Source organism: Phaethon lepturus, unplaced genomic scaffold, assembly GCF_000687285.1.
Source record: "Phaethon lepturus isolate BGI_N335 unplaced genomic scaffold, ASM68728v1 scaffold4491, whole genome shotgun sequence".
Taxonomy (NCBI): domain Eukaryota; kingdom Metazoa; phylum Chordata; class Aves; order Phaethontiformes; family Phaethontidae; genus Phaethon; species Phaethon lepturus.
The window spans coordinates 62608-77185 of record NW_010518344.1 but is presented as its reverse complement, the minus strand read 5'-3'; the positions used below and the strand labels follow the sequence as shown (position 1 = coordinate 77185).

Genomic DNA, 14578 nt, shown 5'->3' with positions numbered 1-14578 from the left:
GTGAAAACAATGTCCTGACTCTTTCTCCACTGCTTTTATTATCTTTCTTTACTTTAGGTACTTCAATAAGCACTTATGTTAAGACTTTTGAAATAAAGTGGTTTTTTTTATTTCAAAGGTTGAGGTCAGTTGTTACTCTGGTAACCTTAGAAACTTACTCATCAGTTGATGTTCTTCCCCAAGATACTTTCAGGAATTCTGTGCATCCATTTTCTGTTTGACAGAATGAAGAGTTTGTGGTTTCCTTAATGCTTTCTGTTTCTTGAGAGATAGAAATGTGTTTGGCATTTAAGATTTATGTACCTCTGCCCATAGCATGACTTTGACAGATTTGAGAGAAGACATTGACATAGTTTTACTACTATGCTCTATGCAAGAAACTTTTGACAGATGCTTGCTTTTGAAGTTGCAGTCATGTCCATCCCTGTCCTTCTCCATGCCGCCCCCCATTAAAAACTGATGAATAAGCTGTGTTTGCCTGGTATTTAAGGAATTTTTTTACATTTCTGTACAAATGTTCTTACTTAAAAAGATAGCTTACATAATTGGGGTTTTCAGGCTTATGGCTTACCTAGTGGGGATTTCTACTTGGTTAATGTTTGCATTTAATTTGCACACTTGCTGGTAAGTGGGAAAAGGAATAAAAACCATCTAGACAAATGGAGGAGACGTATGAGAGGTTAATGTATTTGGTAGATTCTTGAGTGCTGTATGCAAGCTTATTCCGATTCCTTTAGAAACAGTAGCTGTCCATTAAATGTTTTTTCTTTAATCCAGATAATGCAACTATACTACTGAAGTCACCTTGAAATCCCTAAGTATATCCAAAGGGTTGGGGTTTACTCAGATTTGTACCTAGGATTCTATCTAAAAAGAAAATAGAACAGAGTATGAGAATGACTTCTTTTTCAGCATGGTGTGCATACCATTTGGCTGTCTCTGAGAATGAAATATACCTAGTGACTTTATCAAAGAACATCAGTACAAGCAAACCTTTTCACTAAGATTATTTAAAAAAATGCTGTTGCCTTTGAGCTGTCCATTTCAGGGAGTAAGTAATTGATCTAGGAAATCTGCATCTGTGTCTGGCTTTTCTGTAGCTGTCTGACTCACAGCTTGACTCTTTACACTTGTAACATACCTAGACTAATTGTAGTACTTAGCCTGAAAATTTACTTCTCTTCCTGAATAGCGTTTTAGTCTAGCATAGAAGTTTTGTCTTGTCTAATTTATCTAAAACACTGCTGTGATTGATATGTAATGGGCAACTCATTCATTGGCCTTACATCTTAAGGATTCAGCGTAATACACTTCATTGCTGTGGGTTGTTTTTTTTTTTTTAATTGTTGCACAGCTCTGCCTTCTAGCAAACGACAGTTTAATGCAGTTTTAACTAGTACATTTTTGTTGTCTGCCCGTCATTCATTTTCATGCCAGGAATGAAGTGAAAGAGGTAAGTCTCACTTGAACAACTAAAAGGTGAAGTTACTTTGTTTAATAAATCAGGATCCTTGGAGGATACTTACAAATGCAAAGTAATTAGTACTAACTGGAGAATTCTTGTTTAACAAGAAGCTGCGGCATTTATCTTCTGAACCTTAATGTGTTGTTTTTTATGTAACACCATCTTGGTCATGTTTCCTTCTAGGATATGATTGATTCAAGAAGTTGTTTTGTCCTAACATGTTGGTGGCATTGGAAATAACTGCATCTGTCTTGCTTTCTAGGTTGATGGAAATGTGAGCAAAATTTATTGTCAGAATCTTTGTTTGTTAGCTAAGCTCTTTCTGGACCACAAAACCTTGTATTATGATGTTGAACCATTCCTCTTCTATGTCCTTACAAAAAATGATGAGAAAGGCTGCCATTTAGTTGGATATTTCTCTAAGGTAAAAAAAAAAAAAGAATTTTTTGAACATTTGTAACTTCCCGCTCTCTGTAATATTTGTGCCAACAGCAAAGAAAAACAATTCAGAAGCTTGAAGTCTTCTCTATAAATCTCAAATATAATGTGCATTGTCTCAAATACACTTATACTTTCTTGTCTCAAAGACTGATGCAAATTGAGAAATTGTATGTACATTCAGCCACATGCATTGGGGTTTTTTTGTTGGTTCAATTGTGAGGTGTTTTGATTTTTTTGTTCTGTTTTTTTGTTTTGTTTTTTTTTTCCAGAATGTGTTGTGGTTTCAGTTAAAAATTAAATCTTTTTCCTCCCCCTACCATTTTGCAATAGTGTACCAAGTCTTAACTTCCAAAAGTGCTAGGCATTTGAAACGTTGATGTGTTCATGGTTTTACTGCTAGCAGTTCAAGCTGGCTATTTGGACATATATGGCCAGCTGTGCTCATCCCTTGCGTACAGTCTGATCTGACGCATTTACTCGTTGTGCTGAGTGTAAGAATGCAGTGCCTCTCTTTATGGTGGATGCCTTCTTCAGAGTGGTTGTTTGTATTGGTTGTGGTTTTGCTTTGAATTTTAAAGCAATAGATGGCTGCTATAGACAAAGATAATATGTATGTGGACTGTCTTGACAAAGATGACCAAAAATAACGGTGAAGTACGGATGGATGTGTCTGCAACAGAAAAAAGTTTCCATCAGTCCATTAGAAACATGATTAATTGGTATAGGTACTCAGAAATTCAGTATTTCTTGCCCCTAGTATCACCACCTCCCTCAGTATATAATTTTCTTTCTTTAACAAGTGATTTGTATGAAGATACTATTTTAAAGAAGTCTAAAAATCATGTCAGAGTACCTGCATATTGTAGTGATCTCCTGGGGGTCTGACCAGTTCCTTCTGAGATGTGGGCCTTGCTGCGATTGAAGTAACAGTGAAGTGTGTAGGCACAATTTGCACTGTCTCTTATGTCAGTCAGAAGTTCTTGTGGCATGCAAACATGACAACTCTGATATAGGCAAGTATTTTCTAGTAGATTTATTTAAGGTTAAGATGAGTGTCTCTTGATGTTTGTTCCTTCTTTCAGCAAGGATGCATTTTCTTCCCCTGCTTCACCCCTGTTGCTTTTGGCCAGTCTGTCACATCTGATAATCACAAGTGTTTTAGCTACCAAAACTTAGGGGGGAAAAAACCTCATCTCAAATTCCACTGAAATTCTGAAATTATTTACTGATGTCATGTGTGCCCCCCCCCCCCCTTTTTTTTTTTTTTTTTTTGGGTGGGGGTGGGAGGGTGTATTTTTGCTGGCAGAAATGCTCTGGCTTTTCTTCCCTGGTTACAAATACGTTGCCAGGATGTGAACTTCATACTAGCAGCAGTCTTGAGAGTTTGAGAAAAAATACTTCACCATACCATAGAAACTAAGAAACCTTCTGAAATATGGCATGGGTATCTGCTCTCACAGCTGAAGAAATGTTTGGAAACCAACATACTGGCATGTGATCCTGTCAGTGTCATCACTGGTCTGGTGTCATCTTATGTGTGGAGGCTGAAGTGATACATGGTGTCTTAAACTCCCCATGTGCTTGCCACAACTTGTCAGTTATGCTGTCCTGGATATATTTGGTTGATTTATTTGGTCTCCCTCAAAACTACCTAGTGCTGATTTTGGGGGTATTTTTTGTGTGTAATCTTCTAAAGGTAACAAGGCTTCAAGGCTCTTTTTTTTAACCAATAAATCTGAAGGGACCTATAACCATACATTGTTAAAACAGCTTCCCAGTTTGGATTCTTCCTTCTCTTGTCTTAAACAGTTAGTGTAGCATTTGCCTCCATTACCTATATGTTTTTGCCTCCATTACCTATATGTTATATGACTTCATTCTGTCTGAAAGAGCTCTGTTTTCTGAGCATTCTGCCTTAACTTCGATTCAGGTGAGAAGCATTCAGCTTTGAAACAAAGTTAGTATGCTTCAAGTAAGACTTCTTAGTTCCATGGATATGGGGTTCCTCCCCTCCACCCCAACCCTGTGTTCATTCAGAGGGAGAAGACAAAGATGGAAACTAGCAGGCACTTAGTGTAGCAGTTGCAAAAAATACAACTCCATCATGTATATGGATATTATTTTCTGATTTCATATCCTTGACAATGCTCAGTGAAGCATGAAAATATTTTTCTCTTTCTCCTGTCCTCCTCCTTTACAGCACTTAAACTTCATTATGATGTTTAGACAATGTATTTAATTTTTTAAGATGCTGAGTAGTTACCCTTCAAAATATTTTTATTATGTTTGATACTTCCTTCTTATAATTAAATATTAACATGGAATTCTTTGACTTTGGTACTGACCTCATGCATCTGTTCACCTTATTGGGATATTTTACAAGGACAGTGGCAGGTGCACGCAATTGCCCACTTCAGCAGTGCTTTGACATACTTGATCTGTTTCTCCTTCCCACAGGAAAAGCTTTGCCAGCAGAAGTACAATGTCTCCTGCATAATGATCATGCCCCAGTACCAAAGGCAAGGATTTGGAAGGTTTCTCATTGATTTCAGTAAGTGAAGTGTTTTATTTACACTTATGATCCAGGTAGCTAATGACTGTTATAAAAAATTGTAACATATGAAACTTTATTTAACTTGCTTTGTTGTTTTTATCAATAGATAATGGGATTTCTGTTTATATTTACATAGGATAGAAAAGCTCCCTGAAGTGAAAAAACTTACTGCTGCTCTGTTATTGTACTCGAGGAAATTGAGAATGAATCTCTCAGCAGTAATATTAGCTTACAAAGCTATTACCCTGAATGAATTGTCTGAATTACTTGCCATTTTGCCTTGCTCATTAGTATAAGAAGAGGCAATTATTTGTGATTAAAGTTAAGAAGGTGTTAGTCCAAGGCATTCTCTACATTCTAATATTTCTAACTTATATCTTCTTCTAGCTAAAGAACTCTTTTAGCTGAAGAACTGCTCCATAGGAGGAATGTATTTTGGTTTTTGTCTTAAAGTTCATCCCTCCCTTAGTGGAAATTGCTACCAAAAAAAGTGTGGGTGTTTATGGCTGTATGTGTACTTGCTGCTTTATTTTGCTGAGTTGTCTGACCTGTTAGAAAGCTTCAGGCACACCTGTTTAAATACAGATTTGTTATTCAACAAATGTTTAAACTGCAATGAAACTCCAAACAAAATCGTCGGAAGAAACTTCTCAGCTAAGTGTCCTCAGTACTACTGAATTCAACTTCCTACTGTAATTTAGAGGGAGGATGATAAGGAATTAGTGTATATTGTATGTGGTTAGTTTTCATCGTGTTTTTTGAAGCACTGTAGAATTACATGACAATAGAGATAGTTAAGATAATGGGATTCCTGCCCTGAAGGTGTATGCAAGAACATTAAAATGCAAATAAAAATACATTGCAGTATAACAGCAGGACAAAGACAATAATTTGTCACTGTAGACTTTTCAAATTCTGTGTCTTGTAGTGTTCTACACAGCATGACTACACTGGAGTTCATAAAGATACTTAGGATGTCTCATCATTGTATGACTTTATAAACAGTTTTCACTATACCCCTGTGAGTTAGGTAAGGATGGTTCTGGACCACTTAATCCACCACTGAAATGTATCCATTACTGGAGCAGAACACAACAGCTGTTCCATTGTGTGCCTGCTGCAACCTTTTAGGAAAGACAGTGAGAAGTACCACATATTTCTGGAACTGTGGCGTGAACTTTAAACTTACTTAGGTAGAAATTGGCCCTATTTTAGGTCTAGGATCCTTCTTGCCAAAGGAGATGGGGAACTCTTACTAGGTGCAACTGGTAAGTACTTCTAGGCTTTTTCTTTGGTTTTTACTCTGTGGTGTCTTTCAAAAAAAGCACTGTTAACAAACACTATTCTGGTTGAGTTTTCAATAGTTATGTCTGCAACACTGATGGCACAGCTATGAAAACCTGTGGATTCCACAGAAGGTCTGGATATGGATATGCTGTGTCTCTGGATCTGTGCTCTGTCTGTTACCATGCCATGTGCTACTTAATCTGGAAAAAATCAGTAGGGTGTTCTGTCCCTCATCCTTCTGGAAAACTCTGGAAGCACATCGTGTTGTTTGAATCACTAGGATTTCTGTGATGACTTGCATCATCACCTAATGGTATCCTTAGCTGGAACCTTATCTGGTGCTATTCTTCTGCCTTTCCTCTTTGCAGATGTGTTCGTATCACAGGTAAAGACTGCAGCTGTATACATGCTGGGCGTAATCCAGAGAGTAGCTTCAGCTTCTGCTGTAACTAACAGACTGCCCACTCTGAGCACGCAGTCTGTCCTTCAGTACCTTTCCACAGTGTTTTCCCTTTGTTTTCTGGACAGAGGTTCCCGTAACTAACTGGGAATCAGACTGTCAGTTTCCAACAGAATGAAGAACCAAGAGGTGACTGAGACTCTGTAGTGAGTGAGGAGGTGCAAACCACATGAAAGATAGTGAGAGAACTGCGTGTGGCTGTTTTTCCCTAGGTGTAGAAAGGAAAGTAAAACTTAAAGGCTTGCTTTCCTAGGTTCTATTTATGTCCTTCTGCAGGATGGAGGCTGAATGCCATTAAATGGGGCAGCTATAGTCTCATCTAGATTAGTGAGTCCAAAATCTGTCTTCACACACAAAAAACCTCAAAATCAATTGTTTATTCTTTTCTTGGAATTCCATTTGTATTTCTACCTCCTATATTGTAATTGACTGACTACCATCTTCTTTGTACTCCACCGTTTCTGTTCACTTGTGGTCTCCTACGTTGCTCTAATTGGCCTGAGAAGATGGGATATAGCAAAACCACAGTTATTCTAAACTTGAACAGAGCAATCTTATAATAGTTTAAAACATTTTTTTTGCCCATAACGTTATCTAGATTGTCATGTTCTCATAAAGTTTTTGGAAGATAAGTTTTATGTTCTGAATGTTGAGTTTCCATTTGTCATGCGGATAATGCATCCAGCCTGCTCTATTCTGAATTCTGTGAAACAGTTACTGGTACTTGTCTTTCTATAACAGTAACCAGAGCAGTTTTTAGACTAAAATAATAAAAATGTAACTGAGCAAGTAATTTTCAGAAAATGATAGTTAGAAACCGCAAAAGGGAAGGTCTCAAGAACTGTGTGCAAGTGGTTGACTGCTCACATTACTTTGTATATATCTCGACACTTGACAGTTAGAAAGGCTGGAAAGAACACAGCCTTAAGCCACTACACAACTGCTTTGTCAGCAATCTGGTGAAAATGTAGTTTATGGTACAGAATTTGCTTCTTTTTAGGTAAGTGAAATACATTTGTTTGTTCGTTCAGATTGTGATGCATTCTTTTATCTTGAACTAATTTAATCTTTACAGATAAGTCTATGTGGTCAGCCTACAATTAGCAAGGGAAAATAAATTACTTTCTTTTGCTGAAACAAAAATAGGTATTTGTTATCTGACCGTTGATGTTTATTTTTTTCAGTTTTTTGCTAACTACCTTTAAACTTAGCTGTATTTCAAATAGAAACTGATAATGCTGCTATTTCTTACTCTGTAGACACCATGATAAAGCTTTGTATAAGGTCTATCTGCCTGTCTCTTCAGGAATCTGTAATTTCACATTGGAAAAAAGATTTTTTGGGGGAGAGTACTTTTAACTTTTGTGAGAAGAAAGTGTGCTGTAAAATGCTTCAGGTCTCCAGCTTGATTGTCTTCAGGAAAATTTTCATGTGTAGTTTTCTGTATGTCATTGGTCATTTAAGTAGAAATGTTGTTTTAAAAATACAATATATGTGTCTATCTGTTTTTTTAAAGCCTGGTAAGGTTTTATTTTTTTGGTAGGGAAGTTATGGGTTTTGACTGTGATTAAAAACTTGTTGGGCTGTTTAGAAATCAAAATAAAGCTTAGTTCTAAATATTTATCAAAAGGTGAAACTGTTGATTTGTAAAATTGCAGACTTGATATGGCTTCATTTTGCTCAATTTACTTTACCATAAGATAAAATCACTTCAAGCTGTTTTGTTTCCTAGAAGCACGTCATAGTGAAGACAAAATGGTTTGCATGAAGTTTTCATTTTGTTTACACTGAGTATGCTTTATTAAATATTATTTTATAACAGTCTGGTGACTTTTCACATAGGGAAACTAATTTTTACTTGGAGTGTATCTAAATGAACAAAAGCAGTTCCTGAAAATGGATAAGGGTCTTAATTTGCTTGGTCTCAGCTTTTACAGCATTGATAATTCTTGCCAAACTTCTTGGGTCTGGGCTTTTTGGTTTTGGGTTTGTTTTTTTTTTTTTCATTTCCTTGTTCTTGTGTATGGTGAGGTTGACTGGATTATGATTGCAGGGTTGTACCTGAGGGAAAATAATTGACTCTGCATGAATCTTTTGTATTTACTGCACATGAAATTTTGGGCAAGTATACTCCAGTTTAAGTTGATCCAGAAATAAACCAGAGAGCAGGCTTTTATGGTGTAAGATCCCATTCTGGGTTTTTTCACTTCATGTGAACGTATGAGTCCACTTGCGATCATTCCTGTCACGCAGATTATATATACTTGCATTTGGGTGAGTCTTTATATGTCCTCTGTCAGTTCAGCCTACATTGCTGTTGTGGTTTTGACAGTGCAAGTACTGACGCTACAGTGTTGTAGCTGCTCCTCTCTGTGCAGTCCCATTTCTTTTACAAACTTTAGCAGCTTCTGTATACAAGATTTTTTTTCTTTATTTTCTTGATTTGAGCTCTTACAAAGCCTAGATTCTTCATCTGCTTTCTGTTTCTATTCATTAGACTGCAGTGCCAAAAAAATTAGTATTTCTTTATTTGGCCTATCTAACACAGAGAGTTCCATATTACTAGAATGGAATACTGCAGTATTTCATATTTGTTTTCTGTAAGTGTAAAGCAAATCTTTTGATGCACAGTTCCACACAAAGTTCATCTTGTCACAGTCCCATATTTCTGCTTACTGGATTGCAAATTCCATGCTGGAGGCCCAGCAGCAGTTGGAGGAAAAAATGCATGTGACAATACTAGATAAACCTTTCCAACTGTTCTGGCTAGTATGTTGATGGTTCATTTGCATGACGGTAACAACTGGGTTCAACACTTAAGGAGCAGAGTCCTTGATAGCCTTTTGTTGTTTATCTTAAGTATGTTTCTGGTCCAACTGATTGTAGCAGTTTCTTCCTCCCCTTGGGAACTCCTTCTTTTGATTTGGTTTATCTGTTCATTGTGAAACGATTATTCTTGCCTGAGAGCAGAAACCTGTTTTAATGATGCTCGGATTCTGTTTGGGCTACATATTTTCTTTGTTTTGGGCTCTGTGGATTTTTTTTGTTTCACTTGTCTGTATGTTTGGTAAAGTTGGTGCTGACATTTTGACCTTTTGTATCATTGCATGCGACTTTTAATGGCTGCCTTTTTTTCCCCACTAGCTTGAACTAACCCCTGATTCCCTTCTGGGAGGTGTAGCTCAGTTCTTTTTGTGAGGAGACCATGATAGGCAAAGACAATTCAAGCCTGTCAGTGGAAGAAACAAACAGCGTTTATATTACCTAAGAAGTTGTATCCTGATGTAGGAAAAGTGGCTCTGTTAAATGTCCTTGTTTGGCCATTTCCCCAAATCTGGTATTTGTTTCTTGGTCAAGTATTTTTCTTCTTGTGCCATTCAAACAGGTGAGTAAATCTTCAAGTCCAGATTTGCAGAAGCAGCAGAGTAGCAGTACTTGTGCAACAGCTAGTGTTCAACACCAGGGAAGGCAAGTTTCCAAGGGATGAGAGGAACAAAATATTGGCTCTAACAGTAAAGGGAAAATAAAATGTTAATGAAAGGTTATGTCTTTCCTCCTAAATACTTTCAATGAGTAAGCATTAGAGCAATTGATAAAGGAGGTCAGTACCATTATGAATATTTGTAAATTGGTAACAGAGAGAAAGATCCGCTTTTTTGCTTAAAAGTCCGTTAGGTTAGGGGTAGCATCCGTTAATGTATGTTGCTTCTCAACAGGAAAAGGCTCAGCAAAGGCCTGTGAACAAGACTTGGTGGGGTGGAGCGTTCATTTGCTGTATACAGCTTTGAAGAACTTCACTGAAGATCTGGAACTACAGCCTGTTTCGCTGATCTCAATTCTAGTCCTGTCTTTTCCTCCACTGCAAATCGCTACAATCACTTGTCCACATGCAACCGTTTAGGGGCTTTTGTGCGCAGAAGTTGAATCATTGAAATATTGTGGGCTAAAAGTGTGTGGGGAGTAAGGACAAATGTCCTCGTAGGTTTTTGTTAAACCCAGATCACGTAGTGAACCTGTATGCACTTTCATTGAGAAGTAAGGTACGGTGATGGAGCAGTGAATAGGCAAGAAAAGGATGAATATCTTTGTAAAGTGCATTCTTGAATTCTTTCCAGTTTGCACTTGTTTCAGAAGATCTGCATCTCTCTATGCAAATGTGGAAGATCTTCATTGCTTAGGGCTTAGTCATGCAGAAGTGGTAAGAATTGTGGATTGAGTCCAGGGAATTACTTTAGTCACAAAAGCTGTCCAACAAGCATTGACAGGTAACATAGGCCTGTATTGACAGTGGGTTTATTTCCTATTACCAGCAGTTTTGAGACAGTTTTGAAACAAGCTGAAAAAACTGCATTGCATGAAACCTAGGATAGTCTTTAGGCACAATTTAAGGAGATTTTGAAGAGCATGAGATTTTTTTTCTGGTTTTTAGTGCAATTTTGTTCTCCTTGTAAGTTTGGTAAAGAGGTGGTCTAGCGTGTAAAATCAGTTTTTCTGTGAAAGAGAAGAGGTTTGGTTTCTGCTAAGCTTGAAGAAAAACATTAATGTAATGCAAAAATAACACTGCTTATTTCTGAATATGCTCAATTCAACCAGCATTTTGTCTTCTAGGATCCACTAGTGATTTTGAACTTCCTCGTGGCTCCAATACTTCAAAAGCTCTGTCTTGTGATACAGACAAAAAGTTATTTTTGATTGAAAATAAGAATTTCTTTTAGACAATTTTGGGCCTAGTTTTCTCACTCATGTCCATTACTATGTCTTGGGTTTTTGCAGTGTCTTCAGGAGTCAGGGTTGAGCTTTCCATGGCTCGTTGTAGTTTGAGCAGTGAGCTTTTCTTCTAGTTCCATCTTCCACACTGGCTTTCTGGTCCTTGGTGTATTAAGAAGGTTTGGAAATGTTGCTGTGACAAAAAATTGATTTCATAACTCTCTTATCTCTGGTTTCTGCTGTACTGTTTCTAGGCTTTCTGCTTTAACAGCAAATTAGGTTACTCCTATGTGGAAACCTGAAAAGCAGTGAGTTTTTGTCAAGCACCAAGTTTGTGCAGTTGTCCAAAAAAGTAAAGTTGAACAAAACTTGAAACTAGTAATGGACTAACATGTGACCTGTCATTTAGGGCAACATATAGCTGGTACTAGGATTTGAGGAAATGTCATCCCTGTTTTGAAGATGAGTAACTTTTTTTTTAATTCCAACACATTTATTGTATTTAAGTGGTAGAATAGAGAACAATGCTGCCTGAGGTTTTTAGTGGCTCTGAGAAATTATTATATTAGTAAAGGAAGAGCCTTGGAAAAGGTGAAAAATCTTTGATGAAGGGCTTTCACTGTTGGTTGGAAGCTGGAATGAGGCAAACGAGCAAAACCATTACACAGTATGGAAATGGTCTTGTTTCTTCTTTTAAGATTACTTGAACACAGAAACAATGACAGGCTATTAACAGAAGCACTAAAAGGGCAAAAAAGTGTGGAAGTAATGAAAAGATACATAGTTTTCTTTTTCATTATGATAAATTGAACATAGAACAAAACAGCATAGAACAATTCACACAATTACTTTGCTGTGTAGCCTTAGCTTGTGTTGTTTTAAATAGCTGCGTAGACTTGCTTTGTAACAGGTTGAAGTGGGGTAAACTGGTTTAAAACTCTGTATTCAGCTGGAAGCAAGACACACACCTTGAACTGAGAAAATTCATGAGTTAGTGTAAAGAAGACAAGTTAACTCCTGGAAAACAAAGCAGATGGCGGGAGGTAAAGTTGGGTGCCATAGTGGAGCAAATCTGTTAGGAGATATCAGAGGCAGAGTGTTCACATGTATGGCATGTAAGTTCTGGTATGCTTATGGAACCGCTGGGAACAACAGCTGATACCTGCCTGCTGTTAAGAGCTAGACCCAGGCTGCAGTGGGCTGTAAGTGGTTGGATCCACTTTTTTGGTATGTGTTTATATAGAATTGATAGTCTAAATCCCTTATTCTGGCCATGGGAAATAATGTATTGGCCAGAAGTAATCTTTTGGAAGAACTACTTCAAGAAAACAGAAAGAATGTTTTCTTAATGTATAATTACTTTAATCAAATATGGATATGAAGTGGAAATAACATTAAAAAAAAAAGAGGGTGGCTGTTGAATGATGAAGACTTTCTGTAAACAGCCTTACGCTGTTCTTTTCCAAAGTCTGATGTTAAGATTTTCTACAGTTTGCTGTACAAATGCTGAAACATAGCAGAAATATGATCTAGGAATAAACACACTTTAAAAAAAAAGTTGTTTACAGTTATACTTTGCTGTGCTCTTTAAACAAAATTGGGATGGGGATGAAGTGGGACTAACCAAGAGCATTTCAGCATTCCCTTTCTGACATTATAGTCCTGAAAGAACTGTTTTGTTATTGCTGAGGGTGTGGCAAACAATGGAGTGTGAGAATGAGAGGGTGAGGGTGGAGAGGAACAGGATTTTTTTTAATAGGCTTTATTGGAAAAATGTATTCGCAAGCTATGCTTATGAAGTCAACGCCACAGATTGAAAGTTCTGTATAAAAGAGGCCTGTGTCACTTATTAACTGTGGTGTTGCATACTGAATCATTATGTGTTTTGTTTCAGGTTGGGGTTTTTTTGGGTGTTTGTTTTTTGTGCCCGTTGGGGTTTTTGTTGTTGTTGTTGTTGTTGTTTTTGTTTACTACTGACTGACTCAATCTTCTGGTCATTTTTGTTGGTGTGTTTACAGATGTTTTGTGTCCAAATGAAAGGTTGAATTACCTGCCTTTTTTCTTCTTTGAGAGGGAGTTGAAAGTCTTTCTGTGGGAGCTGTGAATTTGTGAGGGAGCCTGAATGCTGCTGCTTATTTTATGTTCGCTTCTTGATGATTGATTATGTTGCTGACCTGAAGGCATGAGTTTGGCCTCTTCTGAGTAACTAATAAGGAACATTCTGTCAAGCTGAGATTTAGATGAGGGGGGAATAAAGATGGATTTTGAATCAAGCTTTGTTGACTTAAGATTATTCCAAGAAAATCAGCCTCTTGGGATTTCTTGGCATCACTTTTATATAGCTGCAAGACACTGTGCATTTATCAGAACTGCAAAAGAAATCGGGCATGTCACTTCAGATACAGAAGCTAAGACTGTTTTAACTGAAGAGCATCTTTATTTCAGATAGCATTGAAAACAGCTAAAAGGCAAGGCCAAACATGGTAACAATGGAAACAAATGTTTGTTAGACAAAGCTGTCCTTATAGGGCATTAGTGAACAGGAGGAGCCATCTGCCGAAGATTGGTGGCTGAAAACAGATTTTAATTAAGTAGTGCATCTTTAATGGCCAGGAATTTCTACTTTTGACTGCAGAGTAAAGTTATGTTGCAGCAAGTCAGTGGACAAAGTGGGTATTTTGTAGCTTGTTGCCCTGTTGTTGGAGCAGTGAGACATCTCACGTCAATGAGAGAACCTTGTGGCTTTCTTAAAAGAAGACTTTCTTTTCCAGTGCCATCACTTTTATCAGACAGTTCTGCCTCTTGTAAAGCAATTTGTTTGTTACTGCTATAACAGTAGATATTTAGCAAATTGCCATGTTTTGGGCTTAGCTTTTCAAGTGTGCTGTAATAGATGGATTTTTGTGTTCAGTGCTTGGTAGATAACGTGCTTTTTTTTTATCATGCAGTTTCTGTATCTGCTGGCTAACTAGGTATCGCCGTGAGATTCCCTAATAACCCTCTTCATTTGTTGATTCTTCTATATTTTACTTGGTTAATTCTTTGTTCTACAGCATGCTTTAGTAGAACAAATAAAGAGCAGTGATGTTTTGCTGCTCATGTAAGACGGAAAAGCAGTTTGCATCTTCTCTTGTGTCTTACAAAGTGTGTGTATTGTGACCACTTACCTGAGAATACAGTATTTGCAGTGATTTCCTAGATGTGCCTTTTGACTTCTCAGTACTGACTCCCCATTTCATTTTTGTTCACGTTCTTTAGTACTACTAGGCTATCTTTTGTAGGTATGAATAAAACAATCATAGGAGAAGCTCTTGGGCTCTGGAACTTGGTTATGTACTCTAAAACTGTTAAAACCATCCCTGATGCAGTTTTGGTCCTGGATATCTGTCACTTCACAAGTGTGATAACAATTTTCTTGGGCCATGAATCTAGGAGAATTATGTTAACGGCCAGGTTAACATTCTAGCTGAGAGTCAGAGCTTAATGGTGTGGATGCCATCTGTCTAGCCTCAGTGCCATGTAAAGGTTCTGGGCATATTCACTTTACTTGTTACACTAGGCATAGCTGCCTAGGTTCATCTTCCTGTCTTGTCAGTTGAGTCTTATAGGGGTACATAGAACCTATAAGGAGGTAAACAGGTAGTATTTTCCAGTGAGCACGTCT

At 37.4% G+C, this 14578-nt stretch overlaps 1 protein-coding gene across 1 annotated transcript in view; it reads left to right on the top strand.

The window, feature by feature from the left end:
- The window catches only part of KAT6B (K(lysine) acetyltransferase 6B), a 110691-nt gene that overhangs the window by 72157 nt on the left and 23956 nt on the right, over nt 1-14578 (top strand). The window contains exons 10-11 of the mRNA XM_010296697.1: nt 1728-1889; nt 4364-4457. Coding sequence (XP_010294999.1) covers nt 1728-1889; nt 4364-4457 — 256 coding nt within the window. The remainder of the gene's footprint in view (nt 1-1727; nt 1890-4363; nt 4458-14578) is intronic.